This window comes from Vipera berus (assembly GCF_964194415.1).
Source record: "Vipera berus genome assembly, chromosome: 7".
Classification (NCBI taxonomy): domain Eukaryota; kingdom Metazoa; phylum Chordata; class Lepidosauria; order Squamata; family Viperidae; genus Vipera; species Vipera berus.
In genome coordinates this window covers 77,160,987-77,188,581 of record NC_138209.1, presented here as the reverse complement: position 1 = coordinate 77,188,581, position 27,595 = coordinate 77,160,987, and the positions used below count along the sequence as shown (strand labels likewise).

The following is a 27,595-nucleotide window of genomic DNA, read 5'->3' as shown; positions in this document are numbered from 1 at the left end:
TGAAGTCCACAAATCATAAAAGAGCCGAGGTTGCCTACCCCTGGTCTAGCAAATAAAATCAGATTATGGGATTCTAGAATGTCTTCTCCTTCTTCATAAATTAGGACCTGTAGGGAACCAGTGGGTTTCCCTTTAATTTGCAACTCTTCCAACAACCCAACGATATTTCGCAGACTTGTACCCACTTCCTAATCGGCTTATCTCCTTTGACTTGAAACATCTGCATATAATACAATAAAACTTTCGTTTAGATACGCTGGCCAGGTTGGCTACATGATCGCTGGGATGAGAGACATTACGGATGCTCAAATAGGAGATACGGTCTATTTGCATAACCAACCCGTGGAACCGCTTCCTGGGTTTAAATCCGCAAAACCCATGGTCTTCGCAGGTGAGGTGCGCCCAATCACACGATGAGGGCAGGGGGGGGTTAAGTCAGTTGGGGCTGCCTGGACCCGGGCGGTTCCTGCAGTTTTCTTGGCAACATTTTTAGAAGGGGCTCTTGACTTCTTCCAAAGGCTGGGAGAGAAGGACTGGCCCAACGTTCACCCAAGGCAGTAGGAGAATTCACGGCTTCCGGGTTTCTGTTACCCACGCCCTCCCAGTAGAGATCCAGTGGCCAGGGTTTTACAGCTCTTTACCACATCTCTATGTGAGTGTTTGTGTGGTGTGTGTGTGTGTGTGTGTGTGAGAGAGAGAGAGAGAGAGAGAGAGAGAGAGAGAGAGATATGGGTAGAGATATAGATGGATGGATAGATGATAGATAGATAGATAGATAGATAGATAGATAGATAGATAGATAGATAGACAGACAGACAGACAGACAGACAGACAGACAGACAGACAGACAGACATGGATGGGTAGAGGTGGGTGGATGGATAGATAGATAGATAGATAGATAGATAGATAGATAGATAGATAGATAGATAGATAGATAGATAGATAGATAGATAGATAGATGATAGATAGATAGATAGATACTGTAGATAGATAGATAGATAGATAGATAGATAGATAGATAGATAGATAGATAGATAGATAGATAGATAGATAGATAGATAGATATGGATGGGTAGAGATGTAGATGGATGAATGGATATGTGTGTGTGTGTGTAGAGAGAGATTGGTAGAAATGTGGATGGATGGATAGATAGATAGATAGATAGATAGATAGATAGATAGATAGATAGATGGGGATGGGTAGAGATGTAGATGGATGGATGGATGGATATGTGTGTGTGTGTGTGTAGAGAGAGAGAGAGATTGGTAGAGATGTGGATGGATAGATGGATGGATGGATAGATAGATAGAGATGGGTAGAGATGTAGATGGATGAATGGATGTGTGTGTGTGGAGAGAGAGATTGGTAAAGATGTGGATAGATAGAGATGAATAGAGATGTAGATGGATGGATAGATGATAGATAGATAGATAGATAGATAGATAGATAGATAGATAGATAGATAGATAGATAGATAGATAGATCTGGGAACAAGTCCTCCTTTGAGCATGAATTCCAATTGGATGACCTTGGGGCCGTCCCTGTCATCCTAGGAAGAAGACAGTGGTCAACCACTTCCAAAAATCCTACTAGTGTTAAACGGATCTAATGTGCAATGCAGAATCACCTAAAACCATGGCAACTTGAAGACCTATGGACTTCAGCTCCCAGAATTCCCCAGCCAGCCATCAGTTGAAGTCCACAAGTCTTCTAGGTTGCCATGGTTGCACACCCGTGATGTAAAGGACATCTACGATTGCTTTTCTGGCTAAAACCACCTTATGCTTGGACAGGGGTGTTTCCAACAGACCAATCCGAATATTCCAACTTGAAAAGTGCCTTAGAAAAACTGACCCTCAATGACTCAAGTGTTACCGTTCAACGTGACAGCAGCCTGGCTTTGGGTGCTGGGTGGAGGTGAGTTGCCCGGCATTCGTTGATACTTTTAAGTCTTCTTTAGTAAAATGCAGCAAGCTGGATCCCAAAGATGCTTTTTCAGGAGGCAACTGGACTTTCTTGTTTTTGTTTGAAGACGTTTCGCTTCTCATCCAAGAAGCTTCTTCAGCTTCAACTGGATGGTGGGGAATGGAAGGACTTATACTCCTTGCAGAAAGCTGGTCCTTTGCCTTCTTTTAGAGAGTTGTTGAGGCCACCTGGAGGTTTATCTGTGTCCTCAGGGTCACCTAAGTGGTGCAAATGGGTGTGGAGCCTTCTTGGAACTGCTGAAAGGACTGTGTGGTAGACTGGAGGTAGAGGATGTCGTATCCCTCCCCCTTTTTTGAGGGAGGACCACTCAACTTTGACCCAGATGGCCTCTTTGACCCCTCTTTCAAACCAGCAGTCTTCTCTGCCTAAAATGTGGACTTTGCTGTCTTCAAAAGTGTGGCCTTTCAGACAGGTTAAGAAGATCTTACAAGTCAGCTCCCTCAGATGCATAAATTAGTCTGTGGGATAATATTAGACAATTAAAACCATCCACGAAGTTCTCAGCTCACAACACTTTCTTTAATAACTGCTCAAACTTAACGACAGTCCTGGAAAAAGTGAGTTACGACCGTTTTTTTTACCCTTGCGACCAATGACGCCTCTCCATGGTCACATGATCAAAATTCAGCCACTTGGCAACAAACTCCTATTTATTTGACGGTTGCAACGTCCCAAGGTCACACGATCCCCTTTTGCGACCTAACAAGCAAAATCTGGGAAAGCCAAATTCGCTTAACAACCGTGTTACATACTTAACAAGTCGTAAAATGGGGCAAATGGTCATCACGCTTAGCAACAGAAATGTTGAACTCAGTTGTGGTCATAGGTTGAAAACTACCTGTAACTCAGTTTTGTCTGGCAGCAATTAAGATTTGCAAATAGATAATTAGGGGTACCGGCCATAGCGATACTGACTGAGAATTCTCTTTTGTTATTTTACGTTTTTTAAAATCTTTTTATCTTTTTTACACCTTTTCCTGGCCTTTAGAAATCTCCTTTTAGTGTTAATGTTAAGAATGTTTATAGACGTACATACATGCATAGATACATGTGTGTGTATGTATGTGTGTCTTAATATTGTAGGATTGCACGAGCAATCTTAATTTTTACTGATCTTTTATGGCTTATGCTTTCAGTGGAATTATTGAAATGGCTTGTAATTTTCCTCCTTTGTATTTTATATTGGTGCATGGCTAAAATCAGGACTTCTTGCTAGTGGAACTGCAACATTGGGAACGTGTTTTTTTTTGTTTTTTGTTTTTTAATTTGGCTTCGAAATTGAAGATGTTTAGTTTAGCAAATTGGCAACTGGTACCCTTAAAAAGGGACGCGGTGGCTCAGTGGGTTAGGACACTGAGCTTGTCGATCCAAAGGTCGGCAGTTTGGCGGGTCGAATCCCGAGTGCCGCGTAGCAGAGTGAGCGCCTGTTACTCGTCCCAGCTTCTGCCAACCTAGCAGTTCGAAAGCACGTAAAAATGCAAGTAGAAAAATAGGGACCACGACGGTGGGAAGGTAACAGCATTCGGGGTGCGCCTTTGGCGTCTAGTCATGCCGGCCACATGACCACGGAGACGTCCTCGGACAAGCGCTGGCTCTTCGGCTTTGAAACGGAGATGAGCACCGGCCCCTAGAGTTGGAAACGACTAGCACGCATGTGCGGGGGAACCTTTACCTTTACCTTTACCCTTAAAAATGTCGATGGAAATGTTGCATTTACAGATTGGGCTTCCTTGGCCTTCTACATATGGAAGTTTTTAACCAGCGCTTGGAACAAGAACACAACGCGTCGGTCATTTTGACAGCCCCCACTGTTCCCTACAAGGCAATCCTTTCTTCCCCCAAATTGATAAAGGTAATGATTTTCAAAAGAAAAAAGTATATATTCTCAAATAATTGAGCATAATTATTACGGTTTCCGTAATTTAGTTTAATGCCCCAGAAGTTATGTTATGAAGCTCGTTGGTTAAGACATTTTCCTCAAGAATATACATTATATGTATCGTGCGGCGCATTCACATCGAATTTTTATAATAATAATAATAAAAAACAGAAAATGTGAAACAGAAAATCTTAAAATATTATAAACGTTATGTCTAGATGATAGATATGGTGTTTTTGGCTTCGTTTGTCCCAGCCAGGAAATCAGCAAATTATAGGCCCTAATTTTGGCCCTCTGTCATTTATATGTTGGATAATTTGACTTTTGGTCCTGCAGCCACAATTCAGAAAAGGTGTTTGGCCTCACTTTTAGAGGCCATCAGCACATCTGCCAGGGCCAGTGCGAATCCCGTTTAATGTCCATATTGCACAGGACTAGCAAATCCAGGATTTTTTTTTCAAAATGCAAGGCAAACCCTCTAGAACAGGGGTCTCCAACCTTTTTGGATTGGCGGCCCGGTGGGAGAAGGGAGGGGCAGGCGCCTTACCCGCGCATGTGCAAGCGTGAATGTGGCCACACACGTGTCCGCGTGCGTACGAATAGGCTGCGAGCATGCGCACCACTCAAACGGGACTGCGAGCATGCACATGAAGCTCTCAGCGACGGCGGCCCGTGTGAGGCTTGTAGCGCCACTGCAATGCTACCACCAATAAAATTATTTTTTAAAAAAATTCGGATAGCATTTGTGCCAGTTTATTTGCTTAAAAATTATAGGTCATCTGTTTCCACTGTGGGTTATGGATGGCTTATAGTTATTTGTATAGGTTGTCCTCAACTTACAACAGCTCATTTAGTGACTGTTCAAAGTTACAACGGCGCTGGGAAAAAGTGACTGACGGCCGTTTTTAAGAGTTGCAACCGTCATAGCATTCCCCCCCCCTTGGCCATGCGATCCAAATTCAGACGCTTGGCAAGGGACGCAAATTTGCGACGGTCGCTGTGTCCCTTTTGTGACCTTCCGACAAGCAGAGTCCCCGAGGGAAGCCAGATTCGCTTAGCAACCAGGTGACCGACTTACCAAACCGCAGTGATTGGCTTAACCACCGTGGCAAGGAAGGTCGTAAAACGGGCCCAAAACTCGTTTAAGAACCGTCTCGCTTTGCGACAGAAATTTTGGCTCGGTTACGGTTGTAAGTCGAGGATTACCTGTATATGGAGGGGGTTTTGGGGGAAAAAAATCATTTGGAGAGCTAGCGGTTCTCTTTTCCTATTTTGCAGGAGCATAAAAAAGAGGAAATCACAATCGTCAACCCTGCAGAGTTTCCTGACAATTCCGTGGTGAAAGAATACCTGGAGCCAATGGTGTTAGGCACCGTTGTCACCCCTAAAGAATATATTGGAGAAATATTAGCTCTTTGCCAGGTTGGTACATAAGGCGCAGAGCGTTTGCGCAAGGAGGACGTATTTCTGATAGCCCCAACGGTGCTTTTTTCAGGAGGCAACTGGACTTTCTTGTTTTTCTTTGAAGACATTTCGCTTCTCATCCCAGAAGCTTCTCCAGCTCTGACTGGATGGTGGGGAATGGGAGGATTTATACTCCTTGCGGACAGCTGGTCGTTTGCCTCCTTTTAGAGGGTCGTTGAGGCCCCTTGGAGGTTTATCTGTGTCCTCAGGGTTGCCTGAGTGGTGCAAATGGGTGTGGAGCCTACTTGGAACCGCTGAAAGGACTAGATTATCTATCTCTGATCTACCACACAGTCCTTTCAGCGGTTCCAAGTAGGCTCCACACCCATGTGCACCACTCAGTTGACCCTGAGGACACAGATAAACCTCCAAATGGCCTCAAGGACTCTCTAAAAGAACGCAAATGACCAGTTTTCTGCAAGGAATATAAATCCTTCCCTTCTCCACCATCCAGCCAGAGCTGAAGAAGCTTCTGGGATGAGAAGCGAAATGTCTTCAAAGAAAAGCAAGAAACTCCAGTTGCCTCCAGAAAAACCACCTTTGGATCAAACCCTGACCTGGATGACGGACATATTTCGGATAGCCTTCGCAGTTGCTTAATAAGTCTTATTGAGCTCAAGGGCACCAGGGATTCTAATTATGTGCAGCCATTTTTTTCTGGCTCTGCTGGAGAAACTCTGAATCCTAAATCAGTGGCTCTCCACCAGCGACAAATGTTGCAGGCTAATTAAAAATTTAAGCCTTTAAAACGTTATCATAATGGCATCCCTTTAATCATGTTAATACACGGGGGGTTTGTTCCTAGAATGGCGAGACCAGGGTCTTTGATAGAGACTGCGTGGCTGGGCGCACGATGCAAAAGGTTGGCAGCCACGCCACCCACGTGGCTGCGAAACGCCTTCAGCTGCTACAAACCGAGATTGATCCTGCAAGTGGTCCTCAAACTTGCAACAGTTCCTTTAGTGACCATTCCAAAGTACAATGGGGAAAAAAGGTGACTTAAGACTGTTTTTCATACCTTACGGCCGTTGCAGCCTCCCCAGGGTCTCATGATCAAACTTCAGACCCTTGGCAACTGACTCATGTTTACGACGGTTGTAGTGTTCTGGAGACGCGTGATCCCCTTTTGCGCCCTTCTGAAGTAAAACGTCTTCCGAGGAAAAAAAGAAGGAAAGTCCAGTCAGAACTGAAGAAGCTTCTCGGATGGGAAGCAAAATGTCTTCAAGGAAAAACAAAGAAAGCCTAATCAGAACTGAAGAAGCTTCTTGGATGAGAAGCGAAATGTCTTCAAGGAAAAAACAAAACGTCAAGTTTTCTTGGCAAAATCTCCATAGACAAGAAATCCTGAAACCTGACTCCATGTTCTTTACCAGCCTGCTACCGGCCCTGCAGAAAAGGCAGGGACAACCCCTTTTACAAGAAGGCAAGAGGCTGGAATTAAGCCTGCCAAATTTATGAATACAAAAACAAACAGAACAAGACACGAACCAAGTAACAGGAGCTTTTCAAGCGGTTGCCTTCAGCAAACCAGCCCTCCCACGCATTCCCCTTTTATACAGTTCAGGGCGTGGCTTCTCTCTGCCTCCTTCCGAGGAGCCCCATTGCCTTCCTCTGTTTACTCCTGATTGACTGCCTCCTGCGTCGGGCGTCCTTGAACAGGGCCAGCTGTGGGTCATCTTCATCCACGCTGTCAGGCTCACACAGCTGGGTCTCCGTGGTGACCAGGTGGGAGGGGCCTGGCTGAGGGCTCTGTGGAGCCTCAAGGCCATCAGCAGCAAGCTCTTCAACACCCCCCTCCTCCTCTGAGTCATCCGACCCAACTGCCGAACCCACAGGCTGACCCTGAATCACAACACTCCATCATTTTCTACATTAAATTGCCCGGCTCGTTTTTTTAATTATTATATATTCATCTAACATTTGGCCAAAGTTTCTTCTCTTAGTTGTTCATCACAGACTGTTGTGTCCTTTTGCCAGACTCGAAGAGCGGTTCAGAAGGACTTGATGTACATTGATGATCAGAGAGTCATGATGGTTTATCTCTTCCCGCTAAATGAAATTGTAGTAGATTTCTTCGATGCCTTGAAATCCTTATCGTCTGGTTATGCCAGGTAAGTTAACTTTGTTATCACCGTAAGACATTCCCTCCTTGTACAGTTTTGAAGCTGGGAGATCCGATGCTAGTTTCTACTAACTTTTTTGAAAATGAGATGTTTGATTTCTGTGATTTTGAAGGTGGGAAATCTGATGCTAGATTCTACTAACTTTTTTGAAAATGAGATGTTTGATTACTGTAATTTTGAAGGTGGGAGATCCGATGCTAGATTCTACTAACTTTTTTGAAAATGAGATGTTTGATTACTGTAATTTTGAAGGTGGGAGATCCAATGCTAGATTCTACTAACTTTTTTGAAAATGAGATGTTTGATTACTGTAATTTTGAAGGTGGGAGATCCAATGCTAGATTCTACTAACTTTTTTGAAAATGAGATGTTTGATTTGTGTAATTTTGAAGCTGGGAGATCCGATGCTAGATTCTAACTTTTTTGAAAATGAGATGTTTGATTACTGTAATTTTGAAGGTGGGAGATCCAATGCTAGATTCTACTAACTTTTTTGAAAATGAGATGTTTGATTACTGTAATTTTGAAGGTGGGAGATCCGATGCTAGATTCTACTAACTTTTTTGAAAATGAGATGTTTGATTTCTGTGATTTTGAAGCTGGGGGTTGGGGACCCCCGTTTTAGGACACTCAAACATGATATTGGTTGAATTAACCTGTTGATTTCAGTTTTGACTATGAAGACGCAGGATACCAGCCTGCGGATCTCGTCAAAGTGGATATTTTATTAAACGGAAAAGCAGTCGAAGAGCTGATAACCATTGTGCCTAGGTAACCCAATCGCGCGCCCATTCATTTTCAAAAATCATAATAAATATCATTTGAATAAGCTACCCCCAAACCACATATTAATTTTCCATGCATTTTATTCTGGGGAGGGGGTGGGCAAACCAACATCCTTGCCGTTGAAAGTTTAAATTGTTAAACAAGTAAACTCTGATGTGTGAATGATGATAAGTAATGGGACAGAATCTTGTGAAATTCATCTGGACTGGAGAAATTATCTATTTTAAGGGCGATTTCCTGGTTTTTGTTTAAAGTCTTCAACTACCCTTTTTTTTAAGATTCTCAGTTTTGCCACATAAAGTGTCTGTCTCACAGTTTAAATAGGATTGCATTTATTTAGCCTTCTCTAAGTTGACATGGGAAACATTAGCATTTTTTTAAAAAAAAACCTGCATTGAGAAGTTTTAAGATTCGAATATGTCGCCGGGAGATTGAGCGAGCAGGTTGCGAAAGCAGAATTACCTCATCGAGACAGAAGCTGATAAATCTGTCCTATTAAGATTCTGAAGCCCAGAGATATATTCATACCTTTTTATAGATCCAGACCAATAAATGTACTATGCTGAATACGAAAATGATCAGGCTAGAAAAACAGTTGCCTGTCCAGGAAGATGGATGCATCCAGGGAAACGGTTCACAAACTTGGGTTCCAGGATGGGCTGGCTTTGGACGCCATTGTTGAGATGTGCTCACGCAAGAGTTGTGTCCCCACGTCCGAGATGTGTCCACAGAGTTGTTGCGATAACAGTACAGTGATAAGGCAGTTTCCCAGGAAGGAATGTGGCAAAAAGGCTGTGAGACAATAAGAGAGCACAGGGCAGCACTGAAGACAGCCACTTGCTACAATGTCCCAGGATATATCTGTTGGGATCAGAGTACTAAAGTCTGGCAAGATTCTGCCTATTGTCTGTAAGCGAGAACAGAATCCTGGCTTGATTTTTTATTTTTTTATTTTTTTACATCGTTCTTAGGCTTAGCCTGACACCTGCTGTCTTCTGGGAAAAGACCCAAGTCAGACCCAGTTCTTCCATCTTTTCTTTTCCAGAGAGAAAGCCTACTCTGTTGGTAAATCCATGTGTGAACGATTAAGAGACCTTATTCCAAGGCAAATGTTTGAAATAGCTATCCAGGCAAGTCTCGGAAACAAAATAATTGCCAGAGAAACGTAAGTCGTTATGCTTAAACTTGGTTTTAAAAGGTAACTGTATAGCTTTCTTTTCAATTCTCTTGAAAAAAATTTTTGTGATTACTTATGCTCAACTTACAATTCACTTAGTGGCCGTTCAAAGTTACAACAGCACGGGGGGGGGGGAAGTGACTTACGAGCATTTCGGCACTTCAGATTCAGGCTCTTAATATTAATATCATCTTAATATTAACATGGAATTTAGTCCTTAGACATGAAGATTCCTTAGAGTGAATAGGTGGCACGGAGGACTGGGTTTCTGCAATAGCTGACATGATGCAATTTGCAGTTTGTGAACTATTTGGCGAGCATCCGCAAAAGGAATAAAAATTAAAATGCATAAAGCATTTGAGATGAAAGAAGAAAAGGGAGATTCTCTTGAAAGGAAGGGTATTTACAGATGTCAAAATGTAGCAGATGTCAAAATTCTCCCTGATAAAAGTGTTCTTTTTGATATACGAAAAACAGACTGATTATATTATGTATAACATATCCAATTACATGAGCACCTAGAGGTGGAACTCTCGCCTCACAATCTGTGAGTTCGATCCTAGGTAATGGCAGATATTTCTTTCTCTGGGCTCAACGAATAATTGTCTACTGCGAACTTCGCATAGGTGTCAGGAAGGGTATCCAGCCAGTAAACGTTCAGCTCCATTCGATCATCCCAACTCCACTCCGACGCAAGAGATTTCAGGGTGGTTAAAAGGAAAAAATATTTATCCAATGTTGCATTCCAGTAACTTTAAAATGGAAATTTTAAATAAATGAGAAAACGAGACTAAAGATTAACTCTTAAAAGTTAAGTAGCTGCTCACCGTCAAAGGGCAGTATTGATTTGATTTGATTTCTTCGACCTGCTGATTGCAAAGGCAGCAAACAGAGAGGTTTAAAAGCACACAATTAGCAATTACTTGCTGCTTCAGAACTTCAAATTATGGAACACTTAGTATTAATCCCTCTAAAATGCAACTCCGTTCACTTTTATCTTCCAGGATAAAACCTTTTAGAAAAGATGTTCTGGCAAAATGTGTAAGTATCATTTTTTTCCTGCTTTTTGGTGAGTCTAGAGTTTATTTAGTATTTCATTTAAAAAAAAATCTTCTTAATGTAAATTAGCCCCATTTTTAAAAAAATAAGATTTAATCCACTTCGTTTAAAGTTTGAACCTGGGTTAAATTCATCCGGAGCGTTTTGATAGAATTCTCACGGTTTTTAACTTACTTGTTGTTATTTAGGATAATAGCAGTGCAGGAAAAAAAAGTGTCCACGTGGACTGGTGGTCTTCTGATTGCTATTATGAATTATTAATATGAAGGTATGAAGGGCCCTTGGTGCTCTCTGAGCTTGTTTCCTTGCAGACGTTTCATTACCAAACTAGATACTATCATCAGTGTTAGAAGGGAGTAGGGTGTGTGGAGAAGAGGACAAGCAGGAGAACGAAAAGATTGTGAAGTCCTTGGTGCCTCCGATAGTTTGTTTTCTTGCAGACGTTTCACTACCCAATTAGGTAACATCATCAAAGCTAGAAGGGAGTGGGGTTTGGAGAGAGGAGGAGGAGGAGGAGACTATGGGGTCCCTGGTCTATCCAAGTTTGCTTGTGTTCTTGTAGACGTTTCATTACCCAAAATTGGTAACGAACGTCATCAATGCTAGAAAGGAGTGGGGTTTGCAGAGAGGAGGAAGAGGACTGTGGGGTCCTTGGTGCTCTCTGCGCTTGGTTGTTTCCTTGCAGATGTTTCATTACCCAACTAGTTAACATCACCAGTGCTAGATTTTACCTAGTTTGGGTAATGAAACGCATGCAAGAAAATAATCAAGCTCAAGAGAGCGCCAAGGACCCCTCATTTCAACCCTGAGCTACAAATATTCTCCTTTATGGGTATTAATAACAGAATCACAAGTATTGGAAGGGACCTTGGAGGTCATCTAGTCCAACCCCCTGCTCAGGCAGGAAACCCCATACCATTTCAGACAAGTGGGTGTCCAATCTTTTCTTTCAAACTTCCTAGTGTTGGAATGGAGCACCCACAACTTCCGGAAGGAAGCCGTTGCACTTATTCCACTGATCATCTGAAAACATTATTAATTATTATTATTATAAAACTTTTATTCATAAAATGTGAAACTCAAGTCAACTGAACACTCAAATTGACTGGCACTAATGGTTGACACGGGTTGCTGCCAGCTTCCTATTATTATTATTATTATTATTATTATTATTATTATTATTATTATTATTATTATTATTATTATTATTATATTATTATTATTATTATATTATTATTATTATTATTATTATTATAAAACTTTTATTTATAAAACATGAAATGCAGTCAACTGAACACTCAAATTGACTGGCACTAATGCTTGACACGGGTTGCTGCCAGCTTCCTATTATTATTATTATATTATTATATTATTATTATTATTATTATTATTATTATTATTATTATTATTATTATTATTAAAACTTTTGTTCATAAAACATGAAAGGCAGTCAACTGAACACTCAAATTGACTGGCACTAATGGTTGACACGGGTTGCTGCCAGCATCCTATTATTATCATTATTATTATTATTATTATTTAAACAGTACGGAGGCGATATTACCAGGAAAATGAAACTTTTGAAGAGGCAAGCCGAAGGGAAGAAGAAGATGAGGAGAATTGGGAACGTGGAAGTGCCCAAGGACGCGTTCATCAAAGTTCTCAAGAAGCAGCTCGACAGATAAGACGTTGCTTCTTGATGACCTGTTGGCCCAGCTGTTTACAAACTGGGTGCTGTCCTGATCTCATCTACCCGTGTATAGATTCGACACCATTCTACTGCAGTTGTTCAATAAAGCACCAAAGCTGATGACCTAAAAGTCTAAAATACAGTTTTAAGCATCCGAAAGCATTACCGACAGCTTTTGATGCCATTTCTTAGAATTGTGCCTTTTAGACACCTGTGCCTTTTTCCGTAATTTGATTGCAATTTAGGTCTTGACATTTGCAAGCTCTTGGCTACGCTAGGTAAATAAACCTGGTGTGTAAATACCAGTATCCGAGCCCAAAATTTCCGTTGCTAAGTGAGACATTGGTGCAGTGAGTTTTGTGCCGTTTTAACGACCTTTCTTGATGTAGTTCTCAAGTGAATCACTGCAGTTGTTAAGTTAGTAACCCGGTTGTTGAAGTGAATCTGGCTTCCCCCATTGACTCTGCTTGTCAGAAGGTCGCAAAACATGACTGCGACCGTCATAAATATGAGTCAGTTGCCAAGCGTCCAAAGGGGGTGTGTATGGTCGTTGGAGGTTTTTCAGTGCCGTTCTAACTTTGAACGGTCACGAAATAAACTCTTGCAAGTCGAGGATACTGGATCTTTGGCGTGAGCTTGCTTAGTCTGTGTTTTTCAAAACTATACAAATCTTAAAGTATGGAGTATAAATTGACTTCTGATCCATTTGGATGCTGTTTGTAGGTATAAATTTAAGAATCTGCAGCAACCACATACTGGAACTAAAGTTTATTTTCCCAGGACAGGGAAAATACAAGGCTGTTTTTTTTCAAAGGTGGCCATATCTTAAAGAGGCCAAGTGGTTTCAGTGTTTTTCCACCTTGTTGTTGTTAGCTGCAAAGTCGTGTCCGACCCATCGTGACCCCATGGACAACGTTCCTCCAGGCCTTCCTGTCCTCTACCATCTTCTGGAGTCCATTTAAGCTCACGCCTCCTGCTTCAGTGACTCCATCCAGCCACCTCATTCTCTGTCGTCCCCTTCTTCTCTTGCCTTCCACCTTTCCCAGCATTAGGCTCTTCTCCAGTGAGTCCTTCCTTCTCATTAGGTGGCCAAAGTATTTGAGTTTTAGCTTCAGGATCTGGCCTTCTAAAGAGCAGTCAGGGTTGATCTCTAGGACTGACCGGTTTGATCGCCTTGCAGTCCAAGGGACTCGCAGGAGTCTTCTCCAGCACCAGAGTTCAAAGGCCTCAATTCTTTGGCGCTCAGCCTTTCTTATGGTCCAACTTTCACTGCCATACATTGCAACTGGGAAGACCATAGCCTTGACTATACGCACTTTTGTTGGCAGGATGATGTCTCTGCTTTTTAGTGTGCTGTCTAGATTTGCCATGGCTTTCCTCCCCAGGAGCAAGCGTCTTTTAATTTCTTGGCTACAGTCCCCATCTGCGGTGATCTTGGAGCCCAGGAAAATAAAATTGGTCACTACGTCCATTTCTTCCCCATCTGTTTGCCAGGAATTGAGAGGGCCGGATGCCATGATTTTGGTTTTCTTAATGGTTTTTCTTAAGTTTAAAATATGTGTGGACTTCAACTCCCAGAATTCCCCAGCCAGCCAAGCTGGCTGGGGAATTCTGGGAGTTGAAGTCCACACATCTTAAAAGTTGCCAAGGTTGAAAAACCACTGGTTTAAAGAATGTCAGAGCTTCGAGGTTAGGGCTGTGAAAGGAGAAATGATAGTATTATTCAGAGAGGCTTCTTGCTGCTTTCTCCACTGTTTAATTCCCACCACATTTTGAAAAACTGGGTGGAAAATATCACGAATAGACTTTGACATAATGATCTCCGGAGGTTGTGAGGCTAAACCCTCAGCATTTTCTTTAGCTTTATCTCAAATGCGAGAAACCAAATCCAGAAAACTCCCATCATAGTGGAGAAAGGAGTCCGTTGTTTTGTGAAAGAAGTAATACAGCACACACCTTTTTCTCCTTCCCCTCAGGGAAGTTCTGTTCTCTTTAAATCCACAAGACGCTGGAAAAACGCAGGGCCAAGATAGCAATAATATGCCTCTTTACTTCAGCTAAACTCAATACGAGTGTGGCTTAGGAGATTTTAACAGTTGCATTGGCATGCCAAAATATACAGACTCCCTTGCCCGTTTCCGGCAAGAATAACCATGTTAAAGCCGCCTAAATTATCCAATCCCCCGCTCTTCAAATGAGTGTTATAGCAGAAATAAAGATACATTGAAATTACCATTGCTTGCTAGATAGATCCTCTGCTCCTACTCTTCTGCGCCCTACTCCCAGGGAAGAAGGGGTAGATTTTAAGGCCGTGAATTATAAACATCTGGTTGTAAAGTGCCTGCTTCTCCGTTACACGTAATGTCAAAGAGGCCAAGATCTAAAGCAACGAAGAAGTATTTATATGCAAGGCACAGAGCCAGGAGTGTCTGCAGGGTGCGATCTCGGGAAAAAATCAGGAGGGCCCTGACATGGTTCGCAACGCGTAATAAAAAAGATGGAAGTGAAATCACACCGGTGCAGTTACCCTCGGGAATCTTTTTCTTAACACATCCTCCAGAGAAAAAAACAGCTTTTGTGACAGCACGGAGAGGAATGTACGCGTGCATTTGGACCGCCAGGAAAAGGTTACCACAAGCCCCGGGTTTCAAAAGAAACTTGAGGTTTTAGCCGGTTTTTCACAATTCGGCCAAGCAGTCTGCTCCCCAAAACACACCGCCAGGGTCCCATCCCCCAGCCCAGCCCGCCCAGTGGCTCCAGTGCGGTTCCGTCCTTCAATTTTGCTCTTTCATGCTATGCAGGGGCTCCACGAGTTTGTTGTGCACGTGCATTAAACCTTGAAGATTAAAAAAAAATAAATCTGTTATTAACTCACATTACCAGTTAACGTTATTCCATTCCTACTGCAGGTAGTCAATAGGAATAGAGCTGGAAGGGACCTTGGAGGTCATCTAGTCCAACCCCCTGCTCAGGCAGGAAACCCTATACCATTTCAGACAAATGGCTGTCCAGTCTCTCCTTAAAAGACTCCAGTGATGGAGCACCCACAACTTCTGGAGGCAAGCTGTTCCACTGGTTAACTGTTCTCACTGTTAAAGAGGTTTCTCCTTAATTCCAGGTTGCTTCTCTCCTTGGTTAGTTTCTACCCATTGTTTCTTGTCCTGCCTTCTGGTGCTTTGGGAAATAAGTGGGAAACACCCCCCCCCCCGCTCTTTTTTGTGGCAAGCCCCTCAAATACTGGAATACTGCTATCGTGTCACCCCCCTCAAATACTGGAATACTGCTATCGTGTCACCCATGGTCCTTCTTTTTTCTAGGCTGGCCATTCCCAAATCCTGCAACCGCTCTTCGTTCGATGACACTCACCTTTAAAATACTTCACCGTTTTAACTCTGAGCTCTAAAGTGGCATCTTCGTCACACACAAAAATTGTGTGGGGATGTTGCTGGAAGGCAGAAACCGTCCACATATGGCTGACCCCTTCTTCAATGGCCTTGTATAAGGCAAAGGCTTTGTGTGCGCCCGTGATCAGAATCATAACCTGGGAGATAAGCATGGATGGAGCAGAATGAAGCAAGCTATGAAAGCAGCACACACACACACACACATTCCAACAGAAGATACTAAGCTAAAGTGTCCAACCTTGGTAACTTTTAAGACTTTTGGACTCCCCAGCCAGCCATCTTGCGTTGAAATCCACAAGTTGCCAAAGTTGGATGTCCCTGGTTTATACTGTTTTTAATTGCTCTGAATTGGGAGACTAACCACAAGTCCTAAAGGCACCGTAGTTCCCCAGCTCTGCCTTAGAACCTGGGTCTTACATATTAAAATGGCGGGCTCGGGAATTCTGGGAGTTGAAGTCCACAAGCCATACAAGGGGTCGTAGTTCCCCACCTCTGCCATGGAAATTTAGTAATGGACATTTAAAGGTAACAGTAAAGGTAAAGGTTCCCCCGCACATGCGTGCTAGTCGTTTCCGACTCTAGGGGCCGGTGCCCATCTCCGTTTCAAAGCTGAAGAGCCAGCGCTTCTCCGAGGACGTCTCCGTGGTCATGTGGCCGGCATGACTAGATGCCAAAGGCGCATGGAACACTGTTACCTTCCCACCGGAGTGGTCCCTGTTTTTCTACTTGCATTTTTTACGTGCTTTCGAATTGCTAGGTTGGCAGGAGCTGGGACGAGTAACAGGCGCTCACTCTGTTACGCGGCACTCGGGATTCAACCCGCCAAACTGCCGACCTTCTGATCGACAAGCTCAGCGTCCTAACCCACTGAGCCACCGCGTCCCTATAATGGACATTTAATATAATTTAATATAATGGACATTTGTACAAATGGACATTCGTAGGGCGCTAATTCTAAAGGGCGTGACTTCTACAGCACTCCAGTTTTCAGATACATTTTTTAAAAAATGCCAATATGAAGACGGATGTTCTTACCTCCCTGGCATCCATGACTGTTCCCACGCCAACCGTTAAGGCCATAGTTGGAACTTTAGATAAATCACCTTCGAAGTATTTTGCATTCGCCAGAATGGTATCCATGGCGAGAGTTTTCAGTCGTGTTCTTGACACCAAACTGGATCCCGGCTCGTTGAAAGCGATATGGCCATCAGGGCCAATGCCTTGGAAAGAGCACAAACGACAAAACCGGTGTGGGCAAGGCACGCTTGATCAGTCCTCGACTTACGCCCACCCTTGATCCCAAAGCTCAATGAAGGTGAGTCAGTTGCCGAGCGTCTGGAATTTTGGTCACGAGACCATGGGGATGTCACAAAAGCCCTAAGTGCGAAAAACGGCCCTAAGCCACTTTTTTCAGTGCCGTTGTAACTTTGAATGGTCACTAAGTGAACTGTGGTAAGCCGAGGACTCCCTGAACAACCAACCTCTACGGAAAGGGGAACAAGCACCCAACTAGTAGGCATTTGTAAGGGCCATCTGCAAAGAATCCCAGGGGGTGCTTGGGTGCCTGAATCAAAATACTGTTTGTTAGTGATTTGGTGGGATTGTGCCATGCTTCGCACCCGGTTTGCAAAATCTGGAACACAAATGCGGCACCCGTCTGCCACTCATTAAAGCACCCAGTTTGCAAAATCTGGAACACAAATGCGGCACCCATCTGCTGCTCTTTAAAGCACCCAGTTCGCAAAATCTGGAATACAAATATGGCACTCATCTGACACTCTTTAAAGCACCCAGTTCGCAAAATCTGGAACACAAATGCCGCACCTGTCTGCTGCTCTTTAAAGCACCCAGTTCGCAAAATCTGGAATACAAATATGGCACTCATCTGACACTCTTTAAAGCACCCAGTTCGCAAAATCTGGAACACAAATGCCGCACCTGTCTGCTGCTCTTTAAAGCACCCAGTTCGCAAAATCTGGAATACAAATATGGCACTCATCTGACACTCTTTAAAGCACCCAGTTCGCAAAATCTGGAACACAAATGCCGCACCTGTCTGCTGCTCTTTAAAGCACCCAGTTCACAAAATCTGGAATACAAATATGGCACTCATCTGACACTCTTTAAAGCACCCAGTTCGCAAAATCTGGAACACAAATGCCGCACCTGTCTGCTGCTCTTTAAAGCACCCAGTTCGCAAAATCTGGAATACAAATATGGCACTCATCTGACACTCTTTAAAGCACCCAGTTCGCAAAATCTGGAACACAAATGCCGCACCTGTCTGCTGCTCTTTAAAGCACCCAGTTCGCAAAATCTGGAATACAAATATGGCACTCATCTGACACTCTTTAAAGCACCCAGTTCGCAAAATCTGGAACACAAATGCCGCACCTGTCTGCTGCTCTTTAAAGCACCCAGTTCGCAAAATCTGGAATACAAATATGGCACTCATCTGACACTCTTTAAAGCACCCAGTTCGCAAAATCTGGAACACAAATGCCGCACCTGTCTGCTGCTCTTTAAAGCACCCAGTTCGCAAAATCTGGAATACAAATACGGCACTCATCTGACACTCTTTAAAGCACCCAGTTCGCAAAATCTGGAACACAAATGCCGCACCTGTCTGCTGCTCTTTAAAGCACCCAGTTCGCAAAATCTGGAATACAAATATGGCACTCATCTGACACTCTTTAAAGCACCCAGTTCGCAAAATCTGGAACACAAATGCCGCACCTGTCTGCTGCTCTTTAAAGCACCCAGTTCGCAAAATCTGGAATACAAATATGGCACTCATCTGACACTCTTTAAAGCACCCAGTTCGCAAAATCTGGAACACAAATGCCGCACCTGTCTGCTGCTCTTTAAAGCACCCAGTTCGCAAAATCTGGAATACAAATATGGCACTCATCTGACACTCTTTAAAGCACCCAGTTCGCAAAATCTGGAACACAAATGCCGCACCTGTCTGCTGCTCTTTAAAGCACCCAGTTCGCAAAATCTGGAATACAAATATGGCACTCATCTGACACTCTTTAAAGCACCCAGTTCGCAAAATCTGGAACACAAATGCCGCACCTGTCTGCTGCTCTTTAAAGCACCCAGTTCGCAAAATCTGGAATACAAATACGGCACTCATCTGACACTCTTTAAAGCACCCAGTTCGCAAAATCTGGAACACAAATGCCGCACCTGTCTGCTGCTCTTTAAAGCACCCAGTTCGCAAAATCTGGAATACAAATGCCACACCTGTCTGCCGCTCTTTAAAGCACCCAGTTCGCAAAATCTGGAATACAAATATGGCACTCATCTGACACTCTTTAAAGCACCCAGTTCGCAAAATCTGGAACACAAATGCCGCACCTGTCTGCTGCTCTTTAAAGCACCCAGTTCGCAAAATCTGGAACACAAATACGGCACCCGTCTGCCGCTCTTTAAAGCAGCTGTGTCTTTTCCTGCAAAGGGCAGCTTCACGATTCCTGAGAAAAGACAATTGTTGCCGTAAAGATCTGCAGACAGATGCTAAAGTTGGGCGCTCACACATTCTGGAGCACTGCTGGAGATCAACAGGGAAGCACTGCACAGCCCTGCTGTGTTGGCCACAAACCGCCTGGCCTTTTTTCTTTGAGAACAAATAGTTTGAATAGCTGTTAAGAATAATTTGAAATTACTAGGGGGAAAAACAGGCTAGATTAACAGGAGTAAGCAGCGTGGCAACGGAAAAATGAAAACATAATACAGGCAGTTGCCAACTAACAACAGTTCAAAGGCCCTGAAAAAGGTGACTTTTGACCGTTTTTCACACTTACGTCCACTCCAGCATCCCCACGGTCACGTGATCCAAATTCAGATGCTTCAGAACCGACTCCGTTTTATGACGTTAGCCGTGTCCAGGGATCATTTGATCCCCTTTTGTGACCTTCTGACAAGCAAAGTCAAAGGGGGGAAGCCACATTCTCTTTACAACCATGTTACTAAGTTAACAGCTGCAATGATTCGCTTAACGACGGTGTCAAAAAAAGGTCATAAAATGAAGCAGAACTCAACCAACGCCTCACGCAGCAACATAAATTGGCAGCTGAATTGTAGCAAAAGTCCCGGACTCCCCGTATGATTTTATTCCTCTAAGCAACGATAACTTCAATAGTACCTTGTAATAACTGAACTACTCACTGATAAGTTTCAATTTTTTGCTTAAGCACCCGAAAAAGCTCACCTCCAACAAACAGTTCTATCCCTCCAGCTTCTTCTATCTTCTTTTCAAAGGCGTCGCACTCTGCTTTTAGATCCGGTGCATTCCCATCGAGAATATGGGCATTGTTTGGATCTATGTCAATATGCTTAAAAAAATTGTTCCACATGTAAGAATGGTAGCTCTCCGGGTGATTCCTTGGAAGGCCTGGAACCAAAGCAGAGCTGTTTAATTAGAGGACCTGAAGGAAAATTGAAATGGATAGGGCAGGGGTAAGGCAACCTGGGCTCTTTTATGACTGGTGGACTTCAACTCCCAGAATTCCACAGCCAGCCATGCTGAGGGGAAAGGGAGTTTCCAAGATGAGCCATGCTGGCTGAGGAATTCTGGGAGTTGAAGTCCACCAGTCATGAAGGGACCAAAGTTTCCCCCATGCCGGCTCAGGAATTCTGGGAGTTGAAGTCCACAAGTCATGAAGGGGCCATAGTTCCCCCATGCTGGCTCAGGGATTCTGGGAGTTGAAGTCCACGAGTCATAAAAGAGCCAAGGTTGCCTACCCCTGGGATAGGAAATGTGTACGGAAGCGTGCAACTCTGTCCGAGGTTGAGTAACACTGTAAATCTGAGCCCGTGTCACAAACACAGATGCGCTTAAAAAAAACAAAACACAAAACTTACCCACGTATTCATCCATATTGAACGTCTTCACATATTTAAAAGAGAGATCCCCTCTTTTGTGATAGTCTATTAGTTTCTGGTAGCATCCCAAAGGCGTGCTTCCTGCATCAAGCAAATGTTTCGTTATCCCGGGCACTAAGAAAAATATCCTTCACTGGAATTGCAAAAGATGAGAGAGGATGACAAGTCCAGTTATGATTATATCATGAGCCTTGGTGGCGCAAGGGCTAGGAGGCAGGATTGCAGGCTGACTCTGCCCACTGCCAGCAGTTCGATCCTGACCGGCTGACTCAGCCTTCCACCCTTCCGAGGTCGGTAAAATGAGGACCCAGATTGTTGGGGCTGCAAAAGGCTGACTCTGTAAATAGCTTAGAGAGAGCTGTCAAGCACTGTGAGGTGGTATATGTCTAGGTGCTATTGCTATTTCGATTGCTATCTATCTATCTATCTATCTTATCTATCATTTATCTGTCTACGTATCATCTATCTATCTATCTTATCTATCATTTATCTGTCTACGTATCATCTATCTATCTATCTTATCTATCATTTATCTGTCTACGTATCATCTATCTAGCTTATCTATCATTTATCTGTCTACGTATCATCTGTCTTATCTACATCCATCCATCTTTAGCTGTAGTGGCGCAGGGGTTAGAATGCAGTATTGCAGGCTGACTCTGCCCACAGCCAGCAAGTTCGATCCTGACCAGCTCAAGATTGCCTGTCTTCCGTCCTTCCGAGGTTGGGGAATTAGGGAGAGGGAGGAACAGAGAAAGAGGGAGGAAGAGAGAGGGGAGGGAGGGAGGGAGACAGAAGAAAATTAATTACCTGTCGGTAAGCCGAGGGTGAAATATCGGCTTTGGTTAGGCTTGAACTGGACGATGCGGTTACAGATGTACTTGGCAGTCCATTCGCTCGCCAAATCGTAATTTTCTAGGATTACCAGCCTCATCCTAAGGCGAAACGGCTCCCACAAAGCAACAAACAACCGAAGCTGTGGGGGAAGCCAAGCAAATGGTGATTCAAGCCAGCCTCTTTTAGCCCAGACCGCGCTCAGCACGTCCTTCTCAGCGACACAATCTTCAGGCCTTGTGTGTGGCCGTACTGGACAATTCCAGAAAATGTTTTTGAAGGCCAGTGCAGGGGCAACACAAGATTCTCCAAGTTCCTACAGCTCCTCCTCTACATGGGTAGCACTTTCCTGACTAGCTCCCTAAAGCCCATACAGGTGGTCCTCGGCTTACGACCGCAACGGACTGACCCCAAAATTTACGTTGCTAAGCGAGACATTTAATAAGTGAATTCTGCCCCATTTCACAACCTTTCTTCCCACCGTTGTTTAAGTGAATCGCTGCGGTTCAGTTAGTTAACACGGTCGTTAAGTGAATCTGGCTTGGCTGTTGACTTGGTCGGAAGGTCGCAAAAGGGGATCACGTGACACACACACGGGACAATGCCAACCCCCGTCATAACTATGAGTCAGCTGATCACGTGGCCATGGGGATGCTGCGACGGTTGTCAGTGTGAAAAACGGTCACGGGTTGCTTTTTTAAAAAAATGCCTTTGTAATTCTGAACCGTCACTAAATGAACCCTTACAAGTCAAGGGCTATCTGTGAAGGTCTGTTTAGACAAGATTATAGCAATGGTGCAATAAGTTCTCTAATGTGGCACCCTCAAAATGTAAAGGGCACAACTTCCAAAACATGCAACAGGACTTTAGACCGTGAGGCCTGTTCCATCAGAAGACAACTGAGGAGAACCAGATAAATCTCCCAAATTATAAAACTAGGCATTTGAATGTTACTTTTTTTTCTAGAACAAAAAACAGAAGCTTCCTATGGCTGGGGTGTGAATTTCCTTCCTCTTTAATATAAAGTTCAGCAATAAATAGCACATTTAAAATGCTGCAGCATGTGTGTGGGTGTGGATAATGGTGATTTTTGAGAGCTGAAGGCAATGAAATTTCATTCTAATGTATGCTGATTAGCGTACATTTAAAGTGACAATAAAGTTTTTATTCTATTCTATTTCTAATTCTACTCTTATTTCTAATTCTATTCTATTCTTCATTTCTTCTATTCCATTCCATTCTACAGTATTCTAATACTCTATTCTATTCTAATTCTATTCTTCATTATTCTATTCTATTCTAAATTCTATTCCTTTCGCTATTGCATTCTATTCTATTCCATTCCATTCTACTGTATTCTAATATTCTATTCTAATTCTAGTCTTCATTTCTCTATGGTATTCTATTCTATTCTATGCTATCCCATTCCATTCTACAGTATTCTAATATTCTATTCTATTCTAATTCTATTCTTCATTATTCTATTCTATTCTAATTCTACTCTTCATTTCTCTATTCTATTCTATTCCATTCTACTGTATTCTAATATTCTATTCTAATTCTAGTCTTCATTATTCTATTCTATTCTAATTCTAGTCTTCATTTCTCTATTCTATTCTATTCTATTCTATTCTACAGTATTCTAATATTCTATTCTATTCTAATTCTATTCTTCATTATTCTATTCTATTCTAATTCTATTCTTCATTTCTCTATTCTATTCTGTTCTATTCCATTCCATTCTACTGTATTCTAATATTCTAATTCTAGTCTTCATTATTCTATTCTATTCTAATTTTATTCTTCATTATTCTATTCTATTCTAATTCTATTCATTTCCTTATTCTATTCTATTCTAATTCTAGTCTTCATTTCTCTATTCTATTCTATTCTATTCTATTCTATTCTATTCTATTCTACAGTATTCTAATATTCTATTCTATTCTAATTCTATTCTTCATTATTCTATTCTATTCTATTCTAATTCTATTCTTCATTTCTCTATTCTATTCTGTTCTATTACATTCCATTCTACTGTATTCTAATATTCTAATTCTAGTCTTCATTATTCTATTCTATTCTAATTTTATTCTTCATTATTCTATTCTATTCTAATTCTATTCATTTCCCTATTCTATTCTATTCTAATTCTATTCTTCATTTCCCTATTCTATTCTATTCTACAGTATTCTAATATTCTATTCTATTCTAATTCTATTCTTCATTATTGTATTCTATTCTATTCTAAATTCTATTCATTTCTCTATTGTATTCTATTCTATTCCATTCCATTCTACAGTATTTTAATATTCTATTCTTTTCTGTTCCATTCTACAGTATGCTAATTTTCTATTCTATTGTATTCTTCTGTAATAAAACAGAAACATACCAGAAGGGATACAGCGTTCAAACTAGGTTCTTGTTTAAAAACAAAAACATCCTGGATGGCAGTCTACATAAACATCTGTCAAAAAATAGGGCACCCATGGCAGGAAAAGGTAATCAAGAACCCACCCTATGGAATAAAAGCAATAGAAATCTTTTAACTGTTCTGATTGTAAGTAAGGCAGTCGGACTGATTAGAATCTACTGAAAAACAACCATCTGCACACGCCAGTATTTTTCTCCTGTAAGGATTCGTAACTTGACACTTCACAAATAGCAAATAAATTAGACAACATTATGGAGTCAGGGAATGAAAAACTGGAGGCTTAGGCGGTGGCTCAGTGGGTTAGGACGCTGAGCTTGTCGATCGGAAGGTCGGCAGTTTGGCGGGTCGAATCCCGAGTGCCGCGTAACAGAGTGAGCGCCTGTTACTCGTCCCAGCTTCTGCCAACCTAGCAGTTCGAAAGCACGTAAAAATGCAAGTAGAAAAACAGGGACCACTACGGTGGGAAGGTAACAGCGTTCCGTGCGCCCTTGGCGTCTAGTCATGCTGGCCACATGACCACGGAGACGTCCTCGGACAAGCGCTGGCTTTGAAACGGAGATGAGCACCGGCCCCTAGAGTCGGAAACGACTAGCACGCATGTGCGGGGGAACCTTTACCTTTACCTTTATGGAGTCAGGGAATGAAAAACTGGAGGCTTAGGCGTGAGTCAGCCAGAAAGCAAAGTCTTGACCCACAACTATTGTGACTTTATTATAAGGCACGATTTTGTGGGTCCCCTTTGCCTAGAGTAGACTTTCAGATCTTTTTTTCCAAGTGAGCCCACGCCGGAAGTACATTTCAATCAGGGCACCCTGTTAAGGACCCTTATAATTTAAATCACAAATCCTCTGGGTTTTTCTATTGCAGTCCGTTACCCTAAAAAAATAAAGATCTAAAGATGGCAAAAGAGCCAGATTTCATGCAGCTTCCAGAGTGACGGTCCTGGAGACCTCGCCCCAATTGCTGCTTATTAAAAAAAAAGGGGGGGCGGGAATTGAAACTGTAGACGCACTTAGGATCAGGGATTCCAATCCATCTGCCTCCCAATGCACCTAGCTCCCTCTCTGTGGCTAATGGGAATTGTAGTACAAGACTTTAGGCAAGGACAGTACTCCTTTCAGAAAGATGCTCCAGAACGTTCAGCCCAGATGTTGCTCGCTTTCAGAAGGGGGAGGGCAATGCAATGCAATGTGCAATGCAAAGGAAATGTCTATGTAAACCTCCAAGTGGCCTCAACGACCCTCTAAAAGGAGGCAAACGACCAGCTGTCTGCAAGGAGTATAAATCTTTCCATTTCCCCCACCCTCCGGTCAGAGCCGAGGCAGCTTCTGGGATGAGAAGCGAAACGTCTTCAAAGGAAAAAGAAGAAAGTTCAGTTGCCTCTTGAAAAAAAAGGCACCTTTGGGAGAAGGATGAAAGGGAAAGAGAGAGAGGAGGAAAAAGATGGGAGGGAGAGAAGGGGAAGGATAGAAGAGAGAGAAAGAAAAAGAAGGGAGGAAGGGAAGGAGGGGGGGAAGGAAGAGGAGGTGAAGGATAAGGGGAGGAGGAGGAGGAGGAGGAGGAAGACGGGAGGGAAAGAAGAAGCACAGGAGGGTGAGGCAGAGAAAGAAAGAAAGACAAAGAAAGGAGGAAAGGAAGAGGAGGTGAAGGATAAGGGAAAGAAGAAGAGGAGGAGGAAGATGGGAAGGAAAGAAGGAGGATAGGAGAATGAGACAGAGAGAGGAAGAAAAAGGAAAAGGGGGTGAAGGATAAGGGAAAGAAACAGGAAGAAGGAAGAGGAGGAAGCCTTTTCAAGTGGCCTTAAAGACTCTCTCAAAGGGTGCAAATGACCAGCTCTCTGCAAGGAGTATAAATCCTCCCGTTTCCCCACCATCCAGCCAGAGCCGAAGAAGCTTCTGGGATGAGAAGCGAAACGTCTTCAAAGGAAAAACAAGAAAGTCCAAGTGCCTCCTGAAAAAAAAGCCCCTTTGGGACCATGCAAAGGATTTCCAGGCTTCGCCCACCCACCCACCCACCGCCTGCGTTCAGGATGCTTGCAAAGGCGCCCACCGGGCTGGGGAAGCCCAGCCACGAACTCTTCCCCACCCACCCCCACCCCCCAAAAAAGCCCACCGCCTCTCGGAGCTCACCTGGCGCTGGGAGCTGCCCGGGGATCCTGCAAAGGGAGGGCGGGGCCAAGGCTTCCGGGATGAGCCCCGCCCACTTTGGCTCCCGCGGCTGGGATCCGAGCGAAGGGGCGGCGCGCTCCGCGAGGAAGGGACGGAAAGAGAGCCGAAGAAGCCACCGCGCGTGCGCGGGAGCTGGAGCGTTTGCCTAAGGCAGGGGTAGGCAACCTTGGCTCTTTTATGACTCGTGGACTTCAACTCCCAGAATTCCTGAGCCAGCTGTGCTGGCTCAGGAATTCTGGGAGTTGAAGTCCACGAGTCATAAAAGAGCCAAGGTTGCCTACCCCTGGCCGAAGGAAGGAAAGAAGGAAGGGGGGGGAAATAAGAGGAAAGAAGGATGCAGGGAAGTAAGGGAGGGAGGAAATGGGAATGAGAAAGAAGGAAAAGATAGGAAGGAGGAGAAGCAGGAGAAGACAGGAAGGAGGAAAAGGTAGGAAGGAGGAGGAATGGAAGGAAGAAAAATAGGTGAAGGAAAAGTTAGGGAGAGACGAAGGAAGGAAAAGACAGGAAGGAGGAACAGTAGAAGGGAGGAAAAGAAGAGACAGAAGGAAAGGGAGGAGGGAGGAAGAAAAAGATAGGAAGAAATAGAAGGGAAAATTTGGAAGGAGAAAAAAATAGAAGGAAGGAAAATAGAGAAAGGGAGGGAGGAAGAAAATTAAGACAGGAAAGAAGGAAGGGAGAAAGAGTAAGAGAAGGATGGATGGATAGATGATAGAGAGATAGAGAGGATAGAGGAAGAGAGGAAGGAAATTGCCTATGCAATTAAGGTACCCCTAAAAATTTGTATCCATGTAAGCCAGGGGTCTTCAAACTTGGCCCTTTTATGACTTGCGGACTTCAACTCCCAGAATTCCTCAGCCAGCCTGGCTGAGGAATTCTGGGAGTTGAAGTCCGCAAGTCATAAAAGGGCCAAGTTTGAAGACCCCTGATGTAAGCTATTGGAAATACCAATTAGGTCCTTAGTTCTACTCCTCCGTGGAATTTCGTCACAGAAGAACAAAAGATTTGCCAGTGATTCTAACATATTCTATTAAAGGAGCATCTCTAATGCTACTCATTGCCCCCTTAGTTTGAATGGCTAATTGTTTCTTATTTATTCAAGTACCTGATGATTCACATCCTTTGATAAATCTGGGATTCAGGGGGGAAACGATGTTATTCGCTAAAGGAATACCTGAAAGATGGCTAGCCTTGAATGCACACAACTATGTACCGGTAGTTGTAATCATATCAATGGCTGCTAGAAGAATCTTTTTTTTCTTAAAATTTTGTAGATTTTTGCCAGACAGGTTATGAATGCAACTTGATAAGCCAAAAAAGTATATATATAAAATATGGGTTGCTGTGATTAATCGCGGGCTAGACCCGTGGTTTTAATTTCCTCCCAAATGTTATCCCGGTTTATTGCTCCTTTTGCCTGCGTTCATCTGTCTTTGGCTGGTCCAGGGTGAGCTTGCCTTGCAAACTCAGCCGCCGGCAGGGGGCGAGCGTGAGGCCGCCGGCAACGCGCGGCTCTTCCCGTGGTTATATTTCCGGGGTGGGGGAGGGGGGGGGAATTGGTCGCATGAACCGGAAGTTCCTCGCCCCAACCAGCGAGAGTCGCCGCGCTAGAGCGGCCATGCGGTCAGTGAGCTACGTCCGCCGGTTGGCTCTCGATTTCGGCGGCAGCCTCTTCCCGCGCGCCGTCTCCCTGGGCGACGCCGAC

General features: G+C 43.4%; 3 protein-coding genes across 9 annotated transcripts in view; 2 read left to right on the top strand and 1 right to left on the bottom strand.

Moving 5' to 3' along the window:
- The window catches only part of GUF1 (GTP binding elongation factor GUF1), a 29,251-nt gene extending 16,962 nt beyond the window's left edge, over positions 1 to 12,289 (top strand). For all 3 annotated transcript variants that reach the window (XM_081333211.1, XM_081333212.1, XM_081333213.1), the window contains 9 exons: positions 252 to 391; positions 1,796 to 1,919; positions 3,708 to 3,840; positions 5,146 to 5,289; positions 7,309 to 7,442; positions 8,124 to 8,225; positions 9,286 to 9,405; positions 10,422 to 10,458; positions 12,024 to 12,289. In XM_081333211.1, coding sequence (XP_081189337.1) covers positions 252 to 391; positions 1,796 to 1,919; positions 3,708 to 3,840; positions 5,146 to 5,289; positions 7,309 to 7,442; positions 8,124 to 8,225; positions 9,286 to 9,405; positions 10,422 to 10,458; positions 12,024 to 12,161 — 1,072 coding nt within the window. In that variant the 3' untranslated portion in view covers positions 12,162 to 12,289. The remainder of the gene's footprint in view (positions 1 to 251; positions 392 to 1,795; positions 1,920 to 3,707; positions 3,841 to 5,145; positions 5,290 to 7,308; positions 7,443 to 8,123; positions 8,226 to 9,285; positions 9,406 to 10,421; positions 10,459 to 12,023) is intronic.
- A 1,522-nt stretch (positions 12,290 to 13,811) lies between these two features.
- Positions 13,812 to 25,950, bottom strand: GNPDA2 (glucosamine-6-phosphate deaminase 2). 3 transcript variants are annotated; one of them, XR_014027139.1, is made up of 8 exons: positions 25,855 to 25,950; positions 21,271 to 21,436; positions 20,440 to 20,541; positions 19,787 to 19,969; positions 16,606 to 16,790; positions 15,533 to 15,707; positions 14,400 to 15,002; positions 13,812 to 13,862 (listed from the first exon to the last, which is right to left on the bottom strand). XR_014027139.1 is itself a non-coding variant. In XM_081333039.1 (8 exons), the coding sequence occupies exons 3-8, from the start codon at positions 21,392 to 21,394 to the stop codon at positions 14,941 to 14,943; spliced, it is 831 nt and encodes a 276-aa protein (XP_081189165.1). In that variant the 5' UTR covers positions 21,395 to 21,436; positions 23,684 to 23,809; positions 25,855 to 25,895; the 3' UTR covers positions 14,197 to 14,940. The 3 variants fall into 3 exon arrangements, 2 of the variants coding, with proteins under 2 accessions (XP_081189165.1, XP_081189164.1); XM_081333039.1 differs by lacking the exon at positions 13,812 to 13,862 and adding an exon at positions 23,684 to 23,809 and having other exon boundaries at positions 14,197 to 15,002; positions 25,855 to 25,895; XM_081333038.1 differs by lacking the exon at positions 13,812 to 13,862 and having other exon boundaries at positions 14,197 to 15,002.
- A 1,521-nt stretch (positions 25,951 to 27,471) lies between these two features.
- The window catches only part of ITFG2 (integrin alpha FG-GAP repeat containing 2), an 18,682-nt gene continuing 18,558 nt past the window's right edge, over positions 27,472 to 27,595 (top strand). For all 3 annotated transcript variants that reach the window (XR_014027144.1, XM_081333090.1, XM_081333091.1), the window contains exon 1: positions 27,472 to 27,595. This exon is cut by the window's right edge and continues 9 nt beyond it. Coding sequence is in view for 2 of the 3 variants with exons in the window: in XM_081333090.1 (XP_081189216.1) it covers positions 27,509 to 27,595 (87 nt within the window). In the remaining variant the exon portion in view is untranslated.

What these genes read in the sequence shown, in the direction of transcription:
- GNPDA2 (XM_081333038.1), bottom strand. Translation starts at nt 21,394, where the DNA reads ATGAGGCTGGTAATCCTAGAAAATTACGATTTGGCGAGCGAATGGACT. An exon ending in CACCCTCGGCTTACCGACAG is followed by an intron (nt 20,542 to 21,270) that starts GTAATTAATTTT and finishes TGCTTGATGCAG; the next exon opens with GAAGCACGCCTTTGGGATGC. An exon ending in CAATATGGATGAATACGTGG is followed by an intron (nt 19,970 to 20,439) that starts GTAAGTTTTGTG and finishes CTTTGGTTCCAG; the next exon opens with GCCTTCCAAGGAATCACCCG.